The 23,247-nt window shown below is 42.9% G+C and overlaps 1 protein-coding gene across 25 annotated transcripts in view; it reads left to right on the top strand.

The window, feature by feature from the left end:
• NRXN1 (neurexin 1) overlaps positions 1-23,247 on the top strand; it is a 1,744,826-nt gene that overhangs the window by 1,209,017 nt on the left and 512,562 nt on the right. Inside the window, exon 1 of one of the 25 annotated variants that reach the window (XM_040351624.1) lies at positions 4,099-5,255. The exons of 21 other annotated variants lie outside the window; for them this stretch is intronic. In XM_040351624.1, the coding sequence (XP_040207558.1) occupies positions 5,012-5,255 (244 nt within the window). In that variant the 5' untranslated portion in view covers positions 4,099-5,011. Of the gene's footprint in view, positions 1-4,098; positions 5,256-23,247 lie in introns of those variants that run through there. 3 more of the 25 variants (XM_040351625.1, XM_040351622.1, XM_040351623.1) reach the window with 3 other exon arrangements.

The following is a 23,247-nucleotide window of genomic DNA, read 5'->3' as shown; positions in this document are numbered from 1 at the left end:
TATACGCCGGAAAAAGCCGACTAGAGACGACGTAAGAGAATGCGATGGCAGCGCGTACGTTCGTGGATCGTCGGAAAAAGCTAATTTGCATACCCGACGCGGAAAACGACGCGAACTCCACCCAGCGGACGCCGAAGTATTGCATCTACGATCCGAAAGGCGTACGAAGCCGTACGCCTGTCGGATCGAACCCAGGTGCCATCGTATCTTGGTTTGAGGATTCAAACTAAAGATACGACGCGGGAAATTTGAAAGTACGCCGGCGTATATGTAGATACGCCGGCGTACTCTCTCTCTGTATCTGGCCCAGAATGTTTAAAGACCGCTGATCGCTCAGTTCTCCGGTCCGCTCTAAGCACAGAGCGGTGACTGTTAGTGAACAGCACTGTGCTCTGCCCCTCCAGTGCTCACTGAAGCTCCGGGCTGTGGAGGGGGCGGGGGTGAAGGGCTCAGTCTCTCAACAGCGCACTGAGAGGCTGAACCAGCAGCTGAGCGGATCCCGACATTATTGCGTGCATTCTTTACATGCAGGAAAAAACACCTTCAGTGTGCAGAAAAAACGAAGCCCTTCCTGCAGGGGCCCGCTGAGAGGGCTGACATATTCCCCTGGCCTTTCTTCTGGGTTTGCGGTGCTGTGAGTGGCTGGAGCCACATTGATGTCACTCCTGTATATGCGTGTAGGAGCCCTGGATTCTGGTAAGAAGCTCTGAAGGTCCGGCATGATATGCTGTACCTTTAGAGCGCATGCGCAGCTAATGTCAGCGGCTGCATGTAGGGTGAGTAGCTCCTAAATGGTGCAGGTTTAGGAGATATTCATTTAATCTACAGGTGAGCATTATTATAGGCTTACCTGTAGGTAAAAATCACAAAGCGGAGTTTGCAACTGCATTAACATAATGTGCTAGTATGTGATGCATACTAGCATATTATGACTTTACCTTGCAGGGTAAAAAAAAACTAAATTCCAGCAGTATACAACCGCTTTAAAACCCCTTTCACGCTGAGGCAGTTTTCAGGTGTTTTAGCGCTAGAAATAGCGGCTGTAAAGAGCCTGAAAACTGCCTCCCATGTTGCCTGAATGTAAAAAGCCTGAGTGCTTTCACACTGGGGCGGTGCGCTTGCGGGACGTTACAAAAAGTCCCGCAGGGAGCATCTTTGGGGCAGCTTGGGAAGCTGTATACGGCGCTCCCAAAATGCCCCTGCCCATTGCAATGAATGAGCAGCACTTTCAAAGCGGCTGAAAAGCTCTTCTGAATCGCTGCAACACACAAGATTTTAATCCCACGGCCGCTAGAGGGGGTTAAAAGCGCCCCGCTAGCAGGGCTCAAGTCCTGCGGGAACGTGTGGGAACGGAGTTCCTGCACTTTTTTCACAGCAGGAACTCAGTTCCCTTTGCAGGACTAGAGCAGCCGAGCCGCCCGAGCTAATCCTTCACTAAGCGGCGATGCCCAGCTCAAGTCACTGTCAGGGGCAGGCGAACCTTGGTAATCCTTTATGTCACGGATATTCCGTCACTTTTTCGATGCCGCAATGTCTCCTGGGAGCTTTTGTCATTGCCGCTGGAGGCTGTGCTTCTCGCGCTCGCTGCCCCCACGAGATGCCCCGCATCCATAGGAATCCATTGGGGGCGGCGAGTAAGAGGAGCGACATAACTCGGCGCTGGCTCCTGTGATGGGGATCGTGGGTGGGCAATCTCGCCGCTAGCAGAGGCGAGATTGACACAAAATTGGCGGCACCTACAGTATATTGTGTGTATACTGTGTGGCCCCATAATCTTTTGCCTGGGGGCCCCATGAGTTGTCAGTCCGCCCCTGGTCCCCCTCCCCACAGTTGGAAACACCTCCCGAGGACACACTTAAAGTGGATGTAAACCCCCCCAATTTTTTTTTTTTTTTATGTCACAATGTAGAGAATAAGATTTCCTATCATCTGTGCCCAGTCTTGCCACACAGAGTTATTCCAGCTCTGATCAATCCTATTTTATTGTTCTGTGAAAATTAACAGACTTCCAGATAAAAACCTGTCTAAATAAAAAGTCCTTTCCGCCCCCTTGCTTCGAGTGACATACATTACCTCTCACAATGAACTGTGGATCACCCCCCATATTATGATAAACATCCAGGAATGTGCATGTGTCCAAGCTAGTGCACGAGATATGTAAAAACCCTGTCACTCTAAGCAAGGGGATGGAAAGGATTTTTTATTCAGACAGGTTTTTATCTGGAAGTCTGTTAATTTTCACTGAACAATAAAAAGAGGATTGCTCAGAGCTGGATTAACTCTGTGTGGCAAGACTGGGCACAGATGATAGGAACTCTTATTCTCTACATTGTGACATAAAAAAAAAATCATTTTTTGGGTTTACATCCACTTTAACCCCTTGGTCGCCCCCCCCCCAAGTGTTAACCCCTAACCTGCCAGTGACATTTACACAAGCAATGCATATAAGCACATTATGACTTTACTTTGCAGGGTGAAAAAAAAAAACTTCCAAGTATACAACCACTTTAAGTCAATAATACATACAAAGATTTTTATTTTTATTTTATTTAACGTAGTTTAGAGTCACTTTAAATCTCCTTGTCCTGTATGACAAAAAAAAAAGAATACAACAACAATAATAATACAACAAGCTACAGCACTCACAGCGATTTTTGAATACTGATTAGCAAATGATGTGGCTGTGTGTGTGTCAGTGTACTTTGTGCTTTATCTGATCCTCCTTGTGTCACTGTGATGATCAGACTGGAGTGCATGCCTCTGATGTGCCCCATATGCCTAAAAATTACTCATTATTCTGGCCAGAAGAGCGAATGTGAGGATCAATCGTCACCTCAGTACAGGAATCATTGGCTGCGATCAGCCCCGACAGCGCAGCTTTGTAGCGCCCAGCCCCGAGCTTAACCAGTTCAGCACCACCGCTCCGGACAGCGACTCTCCACTAACCGTTCCGACTCTCCCTCCAGTGTCTGTCCCGACTCTCCCTCCAGTGTCTGTCCCGACTCTCCCTCCAGTGTCTGTCCCGACTCTCCCTCCAGTGTCTGTCCCGACTCTCCCTCCAGTGTCTGTCCCGATTCTCCAGTGTCTGTCCCGACTCTCCCTCCAGTGTCTGTCCCGACTCTCCCTCCAGTGTCTGTCCCGACTCTCCCTCCAGTGTCGGTCCCGACTCTCTCTCCAGTGTCTGTCCCGACTCTCCCTCCAGTGTCTGTCCCGACTCTCCCTCCAGTGTCTCTCCCTCCAGTGTCTGTCCCGACTCTCCCTCCAGTGTCTGTCCCGACTCTCCCTCCAGTGTCTGTCCCGACTCTCCCTCCAGTGTCTGTCCCGACTCTCCCTCCAGTGTCTGTCCCGACTCTCCCTCCAGTGTCTCTCCCTCCAGTGTCTGTCCCGACTCTCCCTCCAGTGTCTGTCCCGACTCTCCCTCCAGTGTCTCTCCCTCCAGTGTCGGTCCCGACTCTCCCTCCAGTGTCTGTCCCGACTCTCCCTCCAGTGTCTCTCCCTCCAGTGTCGGTCCCGACTCTCCCTCCAGCGTCTGTCCCGACTCTCCCTCCAGTGTCATTGCATTCAGCTCCCATGAATGCAATGATTGCACAAGCAGAGAAACACGAAAATCACGTCGATTTGCTAAAGATCCCGTTGTGATTACAGCGAATCCCGGAGCAGCAACCCCCCCTTACCCTTCTCCCCCAGGGTAGGTTCAGTCGTCTCGTGTATTGCAATGCCCAAACAAGTTTCTCCAGCCCATACCGACAACATGTAACCCTGCTGGAGCGCAAGGCGGCGCAACAGCACATTGATTAATAAAAATGAAAGCTCCAGCCATGTGTGATGATGCGGCTCGGCTTGCAAGGGGTTAAGGAGATGTGTATAAGTTTTCTCTTTCTTTTTATTCTGGAGATCTTGGAACATTTGATCTATAGCCATAGCAAGGGGAATAAATGCTACGTCTGGCTGCATGCAAAAAAAAGAAGAAGCAATGAGCTCCTGAAAATTGAGCAGCACATGCTTCCCCCCCCCCCCCTTTCTTCTAGGTGTGTAATACCAGCAGAGGAAATCAGAAAAGAGGATTTTTTTTTTTTGCACATCCTTTTTTTTTTAACTCTGCCTCCCTCGTTCACATAGGCTCTTCCTCTGCATTGCATCCAAAGCTTCAGTGATTTGCTGTTTGGAGACTGCAGATTTGCATAGGGCTTGAGATCGGAAGCATATTCTTGTTGGCTGATTCTTTCATAAGGGTGCACTATCCTCTGGAAAAACATCCTCTGCTATTACTGTTAATAGTCAGACCACTCTGATGGCATGGTGGTGGTGGTGATGATGGTGGTGGAGAGGTGGGGGGGAAGAGAGAGGGGATGGCTGATGATGGAGTAGCTGTGGTTTGAGTCTGCTCTGTTTGGAGTAGCTCCACTCAATGCAGAATTTAGGAGAGCACATCAATTTCTATTCCTCAGCAAGCTTGTAGGAAGTGGCTTTTTTTCTTTGTTTTTTTTTTCTTTTTTTTCTTCTTCTAACTGTGGATATCCTTGTGGATTATTATGGCTGCGATGCATCTAAAGGAAATCCCTTTAAGGCTTCTAGTTTTGCAAAGTATGGATCGGTAATTGAAAGCTGCTCCTCAACTTGTCACCTCTTCTGATCCTGAAGAGGATCGAGCCAGGGAAGAGATCTGTTCCCACAGCTCTTGTTTTTTGTTGTTGTTATTTATTTTATTTTTTTTCCTTATGTGTTTGGCTGGAGATTGCTGTTATGGGACCAGAAAACTGAAGGGGAGAATTAAGTAAAAGGAGGGCAAGAGGAGACTTCTTCATCCATTGCCAAGGAAGGAGGAAGACATCCAAAAGGAGAACGTGGTGGAGACTTCTTCATCCAAAAAAGGGGTTTGGGGTGGGGGGGCAAAGACCCCTGTGGTGCTGGCATGGAGCTGTGAATTGGAAACAAAGGTTCGGTGGAGGATTTGGGGGGGCATAAAAAAAGTTTGTCCTGGGGAGGGGGGGTTGCCTCTCTGACTGCCTCCATGCAGCGGCACGGGCAGCAGCGGCAATTGCCTTATTGGAACTTATGCTGTGACCCGGGCCCTGCTGGCACCGGCCCCCGCCTGGCCATGTGGATACTGCCCCTTACCCTCAGCGGGCTCATCGGATTGACCTGGGGGGCATCTAATCTGGGATCTCATCATATTCACCACTTCCATGGAGCAAAGCATGTCTCAGCGCCCATTGCAATCTACAGGTCACCGGCATCCTTAAGGGGAGGAAACGGTGGGTCTTCTTGATTTTCTTTCACTTGGTGCCTGCTTAAAATGCATTAAAACTGTCACCGTAGATGCTCTTCTTTTTGGGGTTAGCTTGGAGGCTCCCTGTTGGGAACAGGTTAACAATGCCTTACAACTGTCACTGTATATGCTCTTCTCTTTGGGGTTAGCTTGGAGGCTCCCTGTTGGGAACAGGTTAATAATGCCTTACAACTGTCACTGTATATGCTCTTCTTTTTTTGGGCTAGCTTGGAAGCTCCCTGGTTGTGAACAGGTTAATAATGCCTTACAACGGTCACTGCAAATGCTCTTCTTTTTGGCTAGCTTGCAGTCTTGTACTTGGTTGTGAACAGGTTAATGATGCATTACAACTGCCACTGTACAAATGCTCCCCCTTTTTTTTGGTTAGCTTGAAGGCTTGCACCTGGTTGTGAACAGGTTAATAATACACTATAAATACCACTGTAGATGCTTTTCTTTTTTTGGCTGGCTTGGAGTCTTCCTCCTGGATGTGAACAGGTTAATGAGGCACTAAAACTGCCACTGTAAATGCTTTTTTTGGCTAACGTAAAGGTTTGCACCTATATAAACAGGTATACACTACAACTGCCACTGTAAATACTCCCCATTTTTGGCCAGAATAGAGGGTTTTAACTGGTTGTGAAGAGGTTAATTATGCACTACAACTCCCACTGTAAATGCTAGCGTGAAGGTTTGCACCTATGTTAACAGGTTAAAGAGACATATAACTGCCACTGTAAATGCTCCACTTTTTTGGCCAGCTTAGAGGGGTTTACCTGGTTGTGAACAGGTTAATGATGCACTACAACTGCCACTGTAAATGCTTTGCTTTTGTTTGGCTAGCTTGGAGGCTTGCACCTGGTACTGGTAGTGAACTGGTTACTAATACACTACAACTACCACCGTAGATGCTTTTGCTGTTTTGGCTTGCTTGAATGTCTTCAACCTGGTTATGAACAGGTTAATGATGCACTACAACTGCCACTGTAAATGCTCTTCTTTTCTGGCCAGCTTGGAGGTTTCACCTGGTTGTGAATGGGTTAATGATGCACTACAACTGCCGCTGCAAATGCTTTGCTTGTTTGGCTAGTGTGAAGGTTGGCACCTTTATTAACAGGTTAATGATACTTTTTGGCCAGCTTGGAGGTTTCACCTGGTTGTGAACAGGTTAATGATACACTACAACTGCCACTGTAAATATTTTTTTTTCTGCTAGCTCGAAGACTTGAACATAGTTATTAACGGGTTAATGATACACTACTCCTGCCAGTGTAAATTATCCAATTTTCTTGTCCAGCTTGGAGGGTTTGCCTGGTTGTGAACAGGTTAATGATACACTACAACTGCTATTGTGCTTCCTTTTTTTTGGCCAGCTTGGAGGTTTCTCCTGGTTATGAACAGGTTAATGATGCACTACAACTGCCACTGTAAATATATATTTTTTCCGGCTAGCTTGAAGACTTGCACATAGTTATTAACGGGTTAATGATACACTACTCCTGCCACTGTAAATTCTCCCCTTTTCTTGTCCAGCTTGGAGGTTTCGCCTGGTTGTGAACAGGTTAATGTCACACTACATTGCTACTGTGCATTCCTTTTTCGGCCAGCTTGGATGTTTTACCTGGTTGTGAACAAAATGATGCACTACAACTGCCACTGTAAATGCTTTGCTTTTTTATTTTAGGCTAGCTTGAAGGCTTGCACATCGTTTTTAACGGGTTAATGATGCACTACCCCTGCCACGGTAAATGCTCTCCTTTTCTTGTCCAGCTTGGAGGTTGTACCTGGTTGTGAACAGGTTAATGAGGCACTACCCCTGCCACTGTAAATGCTTTTCTTTTATTTGTATTTATTTATTAATTTGGGGGGGGGGGTAGCTTGAAAGCTTTCACCTCGTCATTAACAGGTTAATGATGCACTACACCTGCCACTGTAAATGCTTTTTTTAAATTAGTATTTATTTATTTGGGGGGGGGTGGGCTAGCTTGAAAGCTTTCACCTAGTCCTAGTCATTAACAGGTTAATGATGCACTACCCCTGCCACTGTAAATGCTCTCCTTTTCTTGTCCAGCTTGGAGGTTGTACCTGGTTGTGAACAGGTTAATGAGGCACTACCCCTGCCACTGTAAATGCTTTTCTTTTATTTGTATTTATTTATTAATTTGGGGGGGGGGGGTAGCTTGAAAGCTTTCACCTAGTCATTAACAGGTTAATGATGCACTACACCTGCCACTGTAAATGCTTTTTTTAAATTAGTATTTATTTATTTGGGGGGGGGGTGGGCTAGCTTGAAAGCTTTCACCTAGTCCTAGTCATTAACAGGTTAATGATGCACTACCCCTGCCACTGTAAATGCTCTCCTTTTCTTGTCCAGCTTGGAGGTTGTGCCTGGTTGTGAACAGGTTAATGATGCACTACCCCTGCCACTGTAAATGCCTTTCTTTTATTTGTAGTTTTTTATTTATTGGGGGGGGGGCTAGCTTGAAAGCTTTCACCTAGTCATTAACAGGTTAATGATGCACTACCCCTGCCACTGTATATGCTCTCCTTTTCTTGTCCAGCTTGGAGGTTTTGCCTGGTTTTGCCAGGTTAATGTCACACTACATTGCTACTGTGCTTTCTTTTTTTGGCCAGCTTGGAGGTTGTACATGGTTGTGAACAGGTTAATGATGCACTACAACTGCCACTGCTGCTTTGCTTTTCTTTTTGGCTATAGTGTAATGGCTTGCTCCTAGTTATTAACAGGTTAATGATACACTAGAACTGCCACTGTATATGCTCTTTTTTTTTTTTTGGCTACAGTAGCTTGGATGCATCCACCTGGTTGTGAACAGGTTAATGATCATTGCTGTTGTGCTTTTTATTACCTTGATGGGGATAAGGCACAACCAGGCATAGGCTGAGATTAGCTCATAAAGAAAGTGAACTGATTTGCAAATAAAAGGATACACAGTGCAAGGAATGGAACTTACTGAGCGCATTCTGTATTTGCCGGTAATTGCTCAGCAAGGGATCTCTGCACTGCTGGGGTAGCTGGATGTGGAGCTCTTGGTGGTGTAGATAGGGTTACACTGTGCAATGAATGTATTGCTCAATGGCTTTACTCCCTGGGCAGTTGGGCACTTGTGACCAGAGCTTTCTTTAGCAGGGCTGCCAAATGTTATTTTGTTTCCTATCACTGACCCTCCAACTACTCTCTTATTTCCCCCTATTGTTCCAGCTTCATTCATTGCTGCAGTGGAAGCCAAGCACAGATGGGATACAGTAATGCATAGTCCAAAATACACAAAGGCATTAGCATATACAGGCACAATAGAGTCAAACTGCAGAGTATAATATACAAGCTGGAATGAAGAGTTGTGTTATAGTGTTGGCACATAAAGGAAGGGTAGAATTGGAGAGGAGACAGTAAGAAGCAAAGTGCAGTAGCCTATGGTAACCAATCAGCCTCCCCATTCCTCCAAACTGATGAAGGGTAACATTTGGTTCTGTGCAATGAAACATTGCATGGCTGTTCTTTGTTCACTCCTTTTAAAGAGATCTTTTTTTCTTTTTCATGATTATCAGGCAGATTTGTGTGGTTTGGCTTCAATCGCCTCAATAGTGTAATCCCCCAAATGACAATTGATTTCTGAGCATTAAAGCTGGCAACACAAGGGTGAGCATAAGGCAATACAGTAATTAAAGGTAACCGACTGAATGGTGAATCTGCTAACTATGGCTAAAGTACAGAATAAATAACAACATGGTGATGGAATATTATGTTCACCTTATTTGTGAATGATCGGATTCTATAGTGTTATATCACTTTTATATTGTTCTTGACTCATTTTAAAATGAGGTATCTATTGCTGTCATGGGCTAAAGGCATTTGTTTTTAACACAGATCGTTATCATTGCTCTATTTAAAAAACAAAAACAAAAAAAAAAACCTTGCCTTGATCAGCACAGTAAATCTGGGTTTTCCAGTTAGAAAAATCAAATACAATGATGTCATCTTTTTTTTTTCATTCCACTATGCTGTTTTTTTTATGAGCTTGTATTAATAAGACAAAGAGTAACGATGATGTGCTGTAACCCTTATAAACTGCATGTAGGCTGCCATCATTAGGGCAGACTGAACAGTCATAGGTCATTGCTGATTGGTTGCTATGGGTTATTGCACTTTACATGCTGCTCTTTGCCTCATTACATTACTCCATCTGTATTAATGATTCGGCCCTATCACATCAGGCCTCTAACCCTACTTCTGAAAAATAAAAGACTTTGCACTATCAATGCAGGTGTAGGACTATCATGGTTTTACAGTTTTACCTTCAAACTTGATGCAGGTTCCCAGCGGGGCAATACACTGGAAAAGCAGATTTATATTCTGTGCAGAAAGAGCTTGCTCTCAGGAGTCTGAAGGACTTTCAATTGTTTCTAGAAACATCTGTGCTGAAAATCAAATTTATATAGTTGAAAACTAGGTCAAAACAGCTTTACTTTCCATTCCATTAAGTGGTCTGATACAATGTATTATATCTGCATGGAATGTATCAAAGTCATTTATATTTATTGTGAAACAACTTTCCTTAAACATACTCCAAACCCTCAAACTTCTATCTATCTATCTATCTATCTATCTATCTATCTATCTATCTATCTATCTATCTATCTATCTATCTATCTATCTATCTATCTATCTATCTATCTATCTATCTTCCATGCTCTTTCTTTCTTTCTTTCTTTCTTTCTTTCTTTCTTTCTTTCTTTCTTTCTTTCTTTCTTTCTTTCTTTCTTTCTTTCTTTCTTTCTTTCTTTCCTTCTTTCTTTCTTTTCTCTTCTGTTACTGTCTGTTTACTTGTTAATCTATTTATTTAGTGGTATGATACATTGTTTGCTTCTTGTGTTATATCTGCATGGAATGTTTCAAAGTAATTTATATTATTTTGGAACATCTTTCCTAAACATACTCCAAACTCACTCATATCTATCTATCTATCTATCTATCTATCTATCTATCTATCTATCTATCTATCTATCTATCTATCTATCATCCACTTATTCTTCCTCCCCCCCTTCTATCCATATCTTTCTTTCTTCCTTTCTTTCTTCCTTTCTTTCTTTCTTTCTTTCTTTCTTTCTTTCTTTCTTTCTTTCTTTCTTTCTTTCTTTCTTTCTTTCTTTCTTTCTTTCTTTTTCATTCCTTCCTTCCTCTCTTTCTTTCTTTCTTTCTTTCTTTCTTTCTTTCTTTCTTTCTTTCTTTCTTTCTTTCTTTCTTTCTTTCTTTCTCATATTTATTATTGCTTAGCAGATTTTCATTCTCTCTCTCTCTCTCTCTCTCTCTCTCTCTCTCTCTCTCTCTCTCTCTCTCTCTCTCTCTCTCTCTTTCTCCTTCTCTCTGTCCCACCTCTCACTCTTTCTCCCTCTCCCTCTCTCCAAACTCTGAACTTCTCTCTCTCTCCCCTCATCTCTTCTCTTACTCTTTCTTTCTGCTCTTCTCCCCTCTCTCACTGTCTCTCTGTATCTCTCTCTCTCTCTGTCTCTCTCCTTCTTTTTTTTCCCTATCTCTTTCTCTGTCTCTCTGTATATCTCTTTCTGTCTGTCTCTATCTCTCTCTCCATCTCCATCTCTCTGTCACTCTCCCTCTCCACGCGAACTCTGCACCCCCCTTCTCTCTCTCCCCTCATCTCCCCTCTTACTCTTTCTTTCTTTCTTTCTTTCTTTCTTTCTTTCTTTCTTTCTTTCTTTCTTTCTTTCTTTCTTGCTCTCCATCTCCTTTTCTCTCCATCTTTTTTTCTCTATCTCTTTTTCTGTCTCTCTGTATATCTCTTTCTCTGTCTCCATCTCTTTCTCGCCCTTGCTCTCTCTTTCTCTGTCCCTCTCCCTACCTCTATCTTCTCCCTTCTCTCTCCCGCTGCCCCTTTCTCCTTTACTCTTTCTGTCTGTCTCCATCTCTCTCTCTCGCTCTCTCTTTTTCTATTTCCTCTGTATATCTCCCCCTTTTCTGTCTCCATTTGATTCTCTCTCTCTCTCTCTCTCTCTCTCTCTCTCTCTCTCTCTTTATCTGTCCTCCCCACCTCCATCTTCTCCCTTCTTTCTCTCCTCTGTCTCTTTCTCCTTTACTCTCATTCTCTCTCTATCTCTCTTTATCTGTCCTCCCCACCTCTGTCTTCCCCCTTCTTTCTCTCCTCTGTCTCTTTCTCCTTTACTATCTCTCTCTCTCTCTGTTTTCATGTATCTCACTCTCTCTCTCATGATTGTTCATGTATGATCTTACTGTACTTAAAATCTTTGGAGATATCAAGCTTTGGACCCAGGCAAGCTGTCTCTGGCTAACTCTGTATTTTAGAGAACGGTTCCATCTCAATATTTTCTCTTTATTTAAGATTACCCTTTTAAAAAGGCAGAGCTATATGAATTGAATTACCTCTAGTATTGCTCGCTATGTCTTTTTCCACTACGCAGTGATATCATAAGTCACCCACTGTTCACCTAGACATCACATGCTCAGTAATTCAATTTTGGAGGCAGTTGCCTGAAGAGGTCATGGCACACAAAAGCATGCCAACCGATAATGAGAAGTGACAAGGCAGGACGGCCAACGACTTTACAATTGAAAAACAACTTCTAATGTAAAACTCTCCTAAAGTTTAGGCACCTGAATATATTGTAGAATTACTTTCATCTCTGTTTTTGGAGGGCCACTAATATACAAATGGCCTAGAAGCAAAAAATAGCTGTCTTTGCCCAACCAACTTTAGGATCTCTGTGACTCTTTCTTTAGCGTCTGTGCTGTGTCTGTGCCCGCTTGCTCCCACAACAGGAGGAGGAGCAAACACACCCTGGACATAACTTTATTTTAGAATTGTTCAATGTTGAAGACATAGGAACCCAATTAACAGTAAGGCTACAGCTACACTGGTGATGTCATCTTTTTACTGCTGAGAAATCTAACTGTTTATTGGCACTGCAAATTAAATGACTACTAGGGAACAGTTACAACTCTCAGTAGCAAAATATTTAATTGCATGTGTAGCCCTAGTCTAGGGGCCCATCTACATGTGCAGTGTGTTAATGCATGGTGCCTCTAAGTGTAGCAATATGATTACATTAAATGAAGGTTAAACATTTAGCAACTTATTGCTACACTTAGAGGCGCCTCTCTTCTCTTTTATACTCAATAGCTCCTGCTGGATTTTGTTTCTAATCCCCTTGTGGAGGCTTCCATTTGTGGATGGACATTTTATGGTTACACAACCTGGTCAAATGTTTATAATCTTTTTATATGGACTACAAACTGAAGGACTTAATGAATAAATGGTTGTGGAACAAATCATTTGAGTTTCCATTATTTTCTATGGGGACATTTGCTTTGATATACAAGTGCTTTGGATTACAAGCATGTTTCTGGAACAAATGATGCTCACAATCCGAGGTTTCACTGTATACTCTTTACATCATCAGTTGTGCAGGCCAGTTTCCAACCAATGAGGCATGATGCATGCTTTGGCTTGTTTCTTGGAAACATCATTAAAGTCTAACAAGCAGACAGACTGAATATCCACATTAAGACTATTCGATATACAAAATGGTTGCTTTAGTCTAAAGTACATTTTTAAGGATATGCATTTGTATATAGTACAGATTGGTTTCATTTGGTTTTCCAAATGCTTCGGTAACTTTCCATGCAAGCTTGTACTTCAGATTTTATTGGCCTTTTACCCTCTTAGCTGCTGACATTTGAATGGCTGCAGTTTCTATTGCACAATGTTACCCAGAGGCCTGTGAGAATGAACAAAAAGTCACTATTCTGAATAGGAGCTATTGCATGATTCTGTTCCTACTAACTTTAGCAACATCTAATTCAGTATTTTATTCTAAAAGTTGGAGCTAGAGTTGGCATTTGATAATTACTGATTCTGCTTTGTGCACTTTTTTTGTAAAGGTCATAGGCACATTCTTCATGCTTGTGTGTATAGCTGCAGACGAAGGCTTGTACTGGAAAGTGGCTTGTTAAGGGATCTTACTTGTACTACAGTACAAAGCTTTATAATTGCATTTTCCTTATTCAGTTTGTTTATCCGATTTGCTGTCCAATCTTATTGATGAAACCATGATATTTTATCCCAAAAATGTATTCCCAAGCACGCCACCAAGAAATATCATCAACTCAGCTATTTTTGTTAGACAGTAGAAGAGTAGACAAAATCCATGCATGTGTTTTTAATGATATTCACTTTTTGGTGTTTTTCAAAAGCTCATTATAATAGTGTATTTTTAGCTTTTCTCTACGTTTTTATTTTTTTAAGGGGGTGGGAATGTAGAAAAAAAGAAGGGGGTAGTAGGGAAAGAGGGAGGGGGGGTTACACAACTTTGTTATTGGGGGACACTGTAACAGTGATTCACATTAAGGTATGAGCTGGTTACTATCAAGAAGGGTGTACATTGTTGGGACATTAATGGATGTGACCAGAGGAAGGGAATGCTGTATTGGTTGAAGGAATTCGAATTCATAGTAAATTATGAGTCAGTTGTCGGATATAACCTCTTGCCCCAAAGTCATGCAGGGAGTCCCGTATATATGAAAAATAAGTTTGTTGAGTTCCTCTTGAGATAGGGTATTTTCCATGAAAGGTTTCCATTTGCAGTAGGGACGTTTGCTGGCTTTTGCTTGGTTAAAATTGGTGTTTAGTTTATCTCTATATAATAGAAGCAAAAGTTCCCTTTTGACCTGTGAGTCCTTTGGAGTGCATGGGGTTCTCTACGTTTTTCGGATCTCAGGGAATTCATGCAAAAGCCAATTCATTGGGGGGGGGGGGGGGGGTGTCCCTTACTTTGGTAGCCAGTTGGAAGAATGCCCCTTACATTGGTGGTCACAGGGAAGAATACTCTTTCAGTGATGGTCAAAATGGCACCCTTACAGATATCATCTGTATCATGCTACTAACTATACCAAGTAGGTTTGGTCCTGGAATCATCAGATGGGAGGTCAATGAGCCAAAGCTCAAAGATACCCTTGTAACTTCTTATGGAGGTTGTCAGTGAGAGGAATGCCTTCCATGGTGGCCGTTACAGACGGGTGAAGATAATCTGTGTCTTGCTGCTGACTCTACCAAGTAGAGTTGGTCCTGGAATAATCAGATGGGAGGTCCATTAGCCAAAGCTCAAGGAACCCCTAACAACCTCTGGTTGAGGTGATCAGTGGGAAGAATACTTTTAGTGATGGTCACAATGGCACCCTTACAGGCAGGTAAAGAGAATATCTGTGTCATGCTGCTGACTCTACCAAGTAGGGTTGGTCATGGAACTATCAGATGGGAGGTCAATGTGCCAAAGCTCAAAGATAGTCTAGTAACTCTTATGGTTGTTTGTCTGACTAAGGGTAGACACCAAATTAAACGCACCTCATCCCGAAAATTTATAATTTGAAAAGGAAGGAAAAGGATGGGACTACGGCGGTGATTAATCATATAACGCCATAACAATGGAAGACTCAAGACTCAAACACAGTAAATAAAGATTACAAAAAGTTTATTTTTAATTATACAAAATTTGGAATGTCGGGATAACGTATGATCACTCAACTCACAGCGAACCTTTAATGCAACCACTACTTGGAAATACTCCACATTGAATGACCTTTAGTGATTAATCACTCTCTTTTAAACAAATTGTGTATAATTAAATATAAACTTTTTGTAATTTTTATTTACTGTGTTTGTTTCTTCCATCGTTATGGCATTATATGATTAAGCACTGCCATAGTCCAATCCTTTTCCTTCTTTTTCAAATTATGCCCTAGTAACCTCTTATGGAGGTAGTCAGGGAGAGGTAATGTCTTATTTCCATGGTGGTCATAATACCACTATTACAGACAGGTAAAGATAATCGGTGTCCTACTGCTGACTCTCCCAAGTAGAAATGGTTCTTGAATAATTAGATGGGTGGTCCATTAGCCAAAGCTCAGGGAACCCCTAACAACCTCTGGTAGAGGTGGCTAGTGAGAAGAATGTTCCCCTATCAGTGGTGGTCATAAGACCACTGTTAAGTCCCGAACACATGGGCTGAATGCCGGGCGGCATCAGCCGGTTCCAAAGAAACCGTCTGACATTCAACTCGTGCGTACTGCAGCCGGTCCAACAGAAGCCGGCCGCTCTCCCAACTTCTGTTGAAAGGGCATGACCGAAAAACGTCTGCTAACTGGAGTGTTCAGCCAGGGGGGCTGTCCCCCTGTCAGAACACAATAGAACAGCAGGGGTAATCAGCTTCAACCTGAGCTGTCAGTTTTTTTTCGTTCAGCCTGCTGGGTTGAACAAAAAAAATAGCAGTGTGTACTAGGCTTTATAGACAACCTTAAGAGATCATCGTTGTCATGCTGCTGACTCAAGTAGTGTTGCCCCTGGAACTATACAGGCACCATCATAAGCTCAGGGAACTTCTAGCATCCTCTGGAGGAACCCTAGAGATCCATGGAACCCTGGTTGAAAGTGGCTGTCATATATCTCAATATTGTTGTTTTGGAGGAACTGCAGAAGGGAAAAGTGATGTAAAATATTTTATTTTACTGTTCCCTTTAGTGTTTATTGTTTGGTTGCAATAAGAAACAATTCTAATTTTGCTTTTCCATAACTCCTACCTTACCTAAATTACTCCATGGTGCTTAGATTTTGGTGAGCTTTGGTCTCTTTAACTGTAACCATCCCCATTATACCAGATGAAGCCTTGCCCATCCATTAAACCATTTAATTATAGTTTGTATATGAAAGCATGCAAATACCTGCTGCAAAGAGATGGACTTTAAAACTGCACAGTCTAATGCAAGAAACAATTTCAAATATTCCAGGAACATTTGAAAACAATGGCTATTTAGCATCAGGTGGTGAAGCTTAAATAGAAGCGCTAACTGATTCCTGTGGTTATTGCATAATGTAAGTTGGCTACTGTTTAAAGTTGAACTGCAGGCAGATATTAAAAAAAATAAGTTAAGTAAACATAAAAAAAACATTATTTTTTAAAGCAGCTAGTGTCAGGCTTTGTTTTGCTTCTAGGCTCTCGTAAACCTCTGTACATCAGATGGTCAGAGGTAGCTCCACTTGGGTTATGCTGCAATGTATTACCATGCTGAAAGAAGGAGGAACAGACAGGGCAGAGGGTTTCCCTTATTAGTTTTCTCCTGTTCCTTCAATGTCCAATCAGCAGGTTGGGGTTTCATGGACAAGCTGTGCTGTTGAGTTGGAGGTCAAGAACTAGGCAATGCTGTCTGCTAGAAATGTATTTTGGAAACTAAAAGATATTCTCATATACACTATATAACCAAGAGTATTGGGATGCCTGCCTTTACATTCATGTGAACTTTAATGGCATCTCAGTCTTAGTCTGTAGGGTACAATATTGAGTTGGCCCACCCTTTGTAGTTACAACAGCTTCAACTCTTCTGGGAAGGCTTCCACAAGGTTTAGAAGTGTGTCTATGTGAATGTTTGACCATTCTTCCACAAGCGCATTTGTAAGGTCAGGCACTGATGTTGGACAAGAAGGCCTGGCTCGCAGTCTCTGCTCTAATTCATACCAGAGGTGTTCTATTGGGTTGAGGTCAGGACTGAGGTCAGGTTCCTCTACCCCAAATTCACTCATCCATGTCTTAATGGACCTTGTTTCGTGCACCGGTGGGTAGTCATGTTTGAAGAGGAAGGGGCCATCCCCAAGTTGGAACCATGACATTATCCAAAATGTCTTGGTGTGCTGTCGCGTTAAGAGTTCCCTTAACTGGAACTAAGGGGTCAAGTCCAACCCCTAAAAAACAACCCTACATCATAATCCCTCTTTCCAGCAAAAGATTTGGACCATTGCACAAATCAAGGTCCATAAAGACATGGATGAGCACGTTTGGGGTGGAGAAACTTTACTGACCTGCACAGGGTCAGTAAAGGGGGGATATAATCAACATGTATACATATATAAGGGGTCCATATAGTGAACTTGGTGTTGAGTTATTCATTTTATGGTCAACACAAAGGACAAGGGGGCACTCTGTACGTCTAAATAAAAAGAGATTTCATCTCCAAATACAGAAAGGTTTCTTTACAGTAAGAGCTGTGAAAATGTGGAATAGACTTCCTCCAGTGGTGGTTCTGGCCAGCTCAGGAACTTGCTTTAAGAAAGGCCTGGATTCTTTCCTAAATGTACATAATATAGCTGGGTACTAACATTTATAGGTGGAGTTGATCCAGGAAAATCTCGGGGGAACAAGAAGGAATTTTTTCCCCCTGCTGGAGCAAATTGGATCATGCTATGCTGTTTTTTTTTTGCCTTTCTCTGGATCAACTGTGGCTATAGAATTGGGTATATGGGATTGTATGATATCATATTTTTTTTTTTTTTATGGTTGAACTGGATGAACTTGTGTCTTTTTTTAACCTGACTAACTATGTAACCCGATTGAACAACTTTGGGATGAATTAGAGCAGAGACTGTGAACCAGGCCTCTCGTCCTCACAAATGCGCTTCTGGAAGAATGGTCAAACATTCCCATAGACACACTCGTAAACCTTGTGGACAGCCTTCCCAGAAGAAATGAAGCTGTTATAGCTGCAAGGGGCGGGCCAACTCAATATTGAACCCTACGGACTAAGACTGGGGTGCAATTTAAATTTTATGTGTAAAGGCAGTTTTAGTTTTGTTACTTATAGTCTACATGTCAAGTGAGGTGACACAGGACTTTGTATTTCAGCAGGAACCTCAAGAGACATGTGTGTGCTCTATATTAACCTAACATATTAGACAGCCCAGTACAATTGATTTCCAATGCATGGTGTCCCTGCCTATTTAAGCACCAAATACAAGGATTAAAGTAACATTCACACATTAAAATTCCTGCATGTACTCAACTATAAAATGACTTGACTTGGCCAAGAATTGCTAGGGAAGATGAAAACCGAGCATGCACAGTACTAAGGTCTGTTAGTCTTGCTGCAATGAATCCATAATATCCTTTTCTTCGTGTTTAGGCTGCTGGCTTTTCTTATCTCAAAACAGATAATTTCATTATACTACGAGTTCCGTCGTATTACTGTACTATTTTTATCTGTTTATTTTTAGTGTGGAATTTTCCATTTAAAAGTATTTTCTGTTTTATATTTTTTATTTTTTCTTCGACCCAAAACCTAATCTTTCTTCATTCTCCTTTGCTATGCTTCATTTGCACTATCATGGCTTGTCATTTGTAAGGCTTACAAGGTGGCAAGGCAGAGCTTATAGTTAACCTTTGCATATTTATGTATGCTGACCCAGTTTCTGAGACTGTGTGCTTGGAAGATATTGCAATTTTTTTTATACTCCATTCTAGTTGCTATTAAAAAAAAAAAAAAATCACTACCGTAGACGCTGTGTACTGGGCTATTATAAGCTCTGTGTGTTAGGCGTCTGTGGAGATGGATGGAATGGTGTAATAGTAATTATTTCTATCATTAGGAAAAGCGACTAAAAGCAGAGGTAAGATTGAAGGAATAGGAGAGCTCTGTAAAGCGTAATAAAGAGAAAGCGACCTTAAAGGGTAGCTCCCCCGCCTTTCTTAAAGAATGTAAATTGTAAGGCAAACAATGAAGCAATCAATGCTGCTAATAATATATGTTGGCTATCTCGTACCCTTGTACGTGTTCAGGCGTTTTTCACGTCCCTTGTGTCCATTGGGAAATGCTCACATTTTGTTTGTTGCCACGGGGTAATTGTAGACACAGCTGTCTAAATTTATCTATATAGAATGCTCAGAGAGACGGGTCATTCCATCCTTCAACATCCCCCCCCAGTTTGGTTAAAGGGAGTTTTTTGGCCATTCTCTTTAAAAAAACAGTTTATGCTTCAAGAGCCGATACAAGCGATAATGGGCCAAGCTAGGCAATGAATACTATTTATAAAATTGATTCTCTTTCCGCCTTGTTGTAAATATCCCATCATGTGAGAGCACATAGACTAGAATTACTGGGTCTTTTTTTTTTAAATGCTAGAGGCCACGTTGTCCTGCCAGTCCATTTACTTCCGTACCCTGACCTGAAACGGGTACGAGCCTGATCTACCTACGTATGATGCATGGGATTAACAATAAAGCATTAGCGTGACAGAAAGGCAACCAACGTACAGTTGAACCTTGGATTACGAGCATAGGCGTGTGCAAAGAGTGTGCCTTGGCACACCCTAATCCTGAGGTTGGCAACCTGTCAATCGCGATCTACCTGCCGAATATGGGCAGGTGACAGGTAAACTGCGATCCTTCCATGCCGACCCCAGAATCTGGACAGGTAGGCAGCGGAGGTGGAATTTAGTGGAACCGATCTGTATTTTCTTCCTGCAGCAGCTAAAAGTAGGCTTCTCCTCCTCTCCCTGCCATTCAGCTGCCACAGGAGCAAAATACAGGGGATCGGTTCCAATATATGCCACCGCCGCTACCCCTCCTGTCCATTTTCATCTTCTTTCTGCTGCCCGGGTCCCCCTTGCTCCTCCCTCCCCCCATTGTTTCAGGATGGATAGTGGGGAAGAGGCTGGAAAAATATGTCACACACGCATATGTGTTGGAGCTTTGAGGTGCACACCCCAATGCAATAGGCTGCTCACGCCTATGATTACAAGCATAATCCGTTCCAGGAGAATGCTTGTAATACAAAGCACTCGCATATCAAAGCGAGTTTTCCCATAAAAATCAATGGCCAAAGGTGGGGGGGGCACAAACAAGAACGTAGTCATGTAATAGACGTACTACATGTTTTTTTTGCTCTTTACCGCCACCCTTTGGGCAACTTCTGCTATTGTCTGATCTTTAGCATTGGTTCTGAGCATGTGTGATTGTACTTTGGACTTTAGACCGATGGACTTGTGTACACACACGATCGGATTAGCCGACGTAGGACATTTGTTGCTGGAAAGTTTGTCTGTTCACACAGCGAACATTTGTCAGATGAAAAAGCGAAAAACTTTGTTTGATGGAGCGTACACATGGTCGGATTGTCCACTAAAACAGGTCCGATCGTGTGTACGGGCCTTAAAGCCTCGTACACACGATAGGTTAACCAGAGGACAACGGTCTGAAGGACCGTTGTCATAGGTTAACCAATGAAGCTGTCTGATGGTCCGTCACGCCTACACACCATTAAATAACCGATCGTGTCAGAACGCGGTGACGTAAAACACAACGACGTGCTGAAAAAAACGAAGTTCAATGCTTCCAAGCATGCGTCGACTTGATTCTGAGCATGCGTGGATTTTTAACCGATGGTTGTGCCTACTAACGATCGGTTTTGACCTATCAGTTAGGAATCCATAGGTTCATTTTAAAGCAAGTTGGCTTTTTTAACCTATGGTTAAATAACCTATGGGGCCCACACACGATTGGTTTTGACTGATGAAAACGGTCCTTCAGACCGTTGTCCTCTGGTTAACCTATCGCGTGTACGAGGCCTTAGACTTTTCCTTTAAGGCCGCGTACACACGACCGGTCCATCCGATGAGAATGGTCCGACCGCTGAAGCAGACTGATGGTCTGATGTGCGTACACACCATCAGTTCAAAAACCAATCGGGTCAGAATGTGGTGAAGTAAAACACACGACGTGCTGAAAAAAAAGAAGTTCAATGCTTCCAAGCATGCGTTGACTTGATTCTGAGCATGCGCGGGTTTTGAACCGATGCTTTTGTGCACTAACCATCGGTTTTGACCGATGGTCAGCCGTCCATCGGTTCGATTTTAAAGCAAGTTTTAAAACTTTGGTCTGAAGGACAAAAGTCCGATGGGCCGTACACTCGGTCGGTTTGGGCCGATGAAACTGGACTTCGGTCCGCTTTCATCGGTTTGGACCGATTGTGTGTACGCGGCCTAACACTTTGACAGGTCAGTTTAGATAAACGAGCAAATCCGAAACCCAACGAGTTAAGGCAGCATGTTCACCGGTTACTGGTTTGTATTAGGCGTTTATTTATTTATGAGTTCCATTGTTAATTTTCAAAGCTTGATCTAGTAATGGACTGTGTGGTCAGCTAGATGATGGCCTTGATTGCATTCCTTGCCAGAGGTTTTCTTAAAATTTCTTCCAATATGGCCATCATCTATTTTGTGTATTGTACAGGTCAGCAATTATTGCTGAACTAAGGATACACCACAGGATGCTTTATCCTGAGCAGCAGAGGAAAGAATCAATCAATGGAAAATAGTTTATGAATGGGAATGTTTTTATTTTTATTTTTTTCTTAATTGGTTATAGAATGTTCTACTAGAATGCCATTTTTGTCACGTTTATCGCCTAAATTATTCTACATACCTTCTCATTAATTAGACAAAAAATGCAGATTTGAGTTGTATCCAAATTAATTCGAATTCGATAAAGGTTTAAGCTTTATTGACAGGTAAAAGCCCTACTATTTCCTGGTGAGATTGAAGATTAACATGTGTTTAGCATTTTGTTATGGTCTTATCTTACATAAACATGTATGTTTTTTTTTTTTTTTAAGATTTGTTTTTTCAGTGCATTTCTTTACAGGCAAAACAGTCTTTAAACAGATTGAAAATAAAAGGTAGAGAAGTAATCTGGCGTCACGCCAAGAAAATAAATAGGCAAAATGTTCGCTAATCGCAGCATATTTTTTTTCATTACTTTGAAAACATAATAATGAAGAATTGAATGTGTGTCCAGAAGGTGGAAATGAGGGGTTTGCATGAATGCGTATATGTATATACTATACTGTATGCTATATGCTTGAGTGCATCTTTTGTGTCTAGGGGCCAGATTCACAAAAGGGATACGATGGCGTATCTCCTGATACGCCGTCGTATCTCTGTTTCTATCTATGCGACTGATTCATAGAATCAGTTACGCATAGATATCCATAAGATCCGACAGGTGTAATTGTTTTACACTGTCGGATCTTAGGATGTAGTACCGCGGCCGCTGCTGGGGGGAGTTTGCGTCGTAAACCAGCGTCAGGTATGCAAATTAGGAGTTACGGCGATCCACGACGGATTTTCGCGTTCGCTACGTCACCGCTAGTCTAGTCGTCGTTTTGGGTGCCCTAACTTTAGTCAGCAATTGTATTGCTGTCTAAAGTATGGCCGTCGTTCCCGCGCCAAAATTTAAAACTTAACGTCGTTTGCGTAACACGTCCGGGAATACAGAAGTACGCTACGCGCGGCGCCGTTCGGAAAAATGACGTCACGCGCGCAAAGCATGACGGGAATTGCGAAACTGAGCATGCGCAGTAGGTCCGGCGCGGGAGCGCGCCTAATTTAAATGGCACACGCTCATTTGAATTGGCCCGCCTTGCGCCGGAGGCCGCCGGCGTAGTCTTCATCACAAGTGCTTTGTGAATCAGGCACTTGCGATGAAAACATGCGGCGGTGTAACGTATCTACGATACGTTACGCCGCCGCACTTCTACCTGAATCTGGCCCTTTATTATTAGATTTTAGTGTACCTGGATCAAAACTGTAAAACAGTCCTTCAAGAGCCGGTTAAAGACAAGCAAAGGGCTACTCACTGCAGATGCCATCCAATAAAAGTCCTTTATTTTTCAAACACTGGGCACACAACACTAGGATGTAGCATACACTTGATGCGTGTGTACACAAAAGAGTGCTTAATCATGACCATGATGATATGATTAAGCACCCCTTTGTGTGAAACGCGTCAACTGTATGCTATATCCTAGTGCTGTTTGTCCCGTGTTTGAAGAATGAAGGACTTTTATTAGATGACATCTGCAGTGAGTAGCTCTTTGCTTGCCTTTAACCGGCCCTTGAGGGACTGTTCCTCCCACTGATACGAGACACTATTCCTTCTACTGGCGCATAATGCCTACCACTGGCACCAAAAATGGAGCAACATTTCTTCCCATAATATTAACCACTTGGGATCCGCCTGCCGTCAATAGACGGCTACAGTGCGGATCCCAAAAGCCAAACCGCCGTCAATTGACGGCCGCCCCTTTGGGCGTTCCCCGCGCGCGCTCCAGAGCG

Source organism: Rana temporaria, chromosome 4, assembly GCF_905171775.1.
Source record: "Rana temporaria chromosome 4, aRanTem1.1, whole genome shotgun sequence".
Lineage (NCBI taxonomy): Eukaryota > Metazoa > Chordata > Amphibia > Anura > Ranidae > Rana > Rana temporaria.
This window is presented reverse-complemented; position numbering and strand designations above follow the sequence as displayed.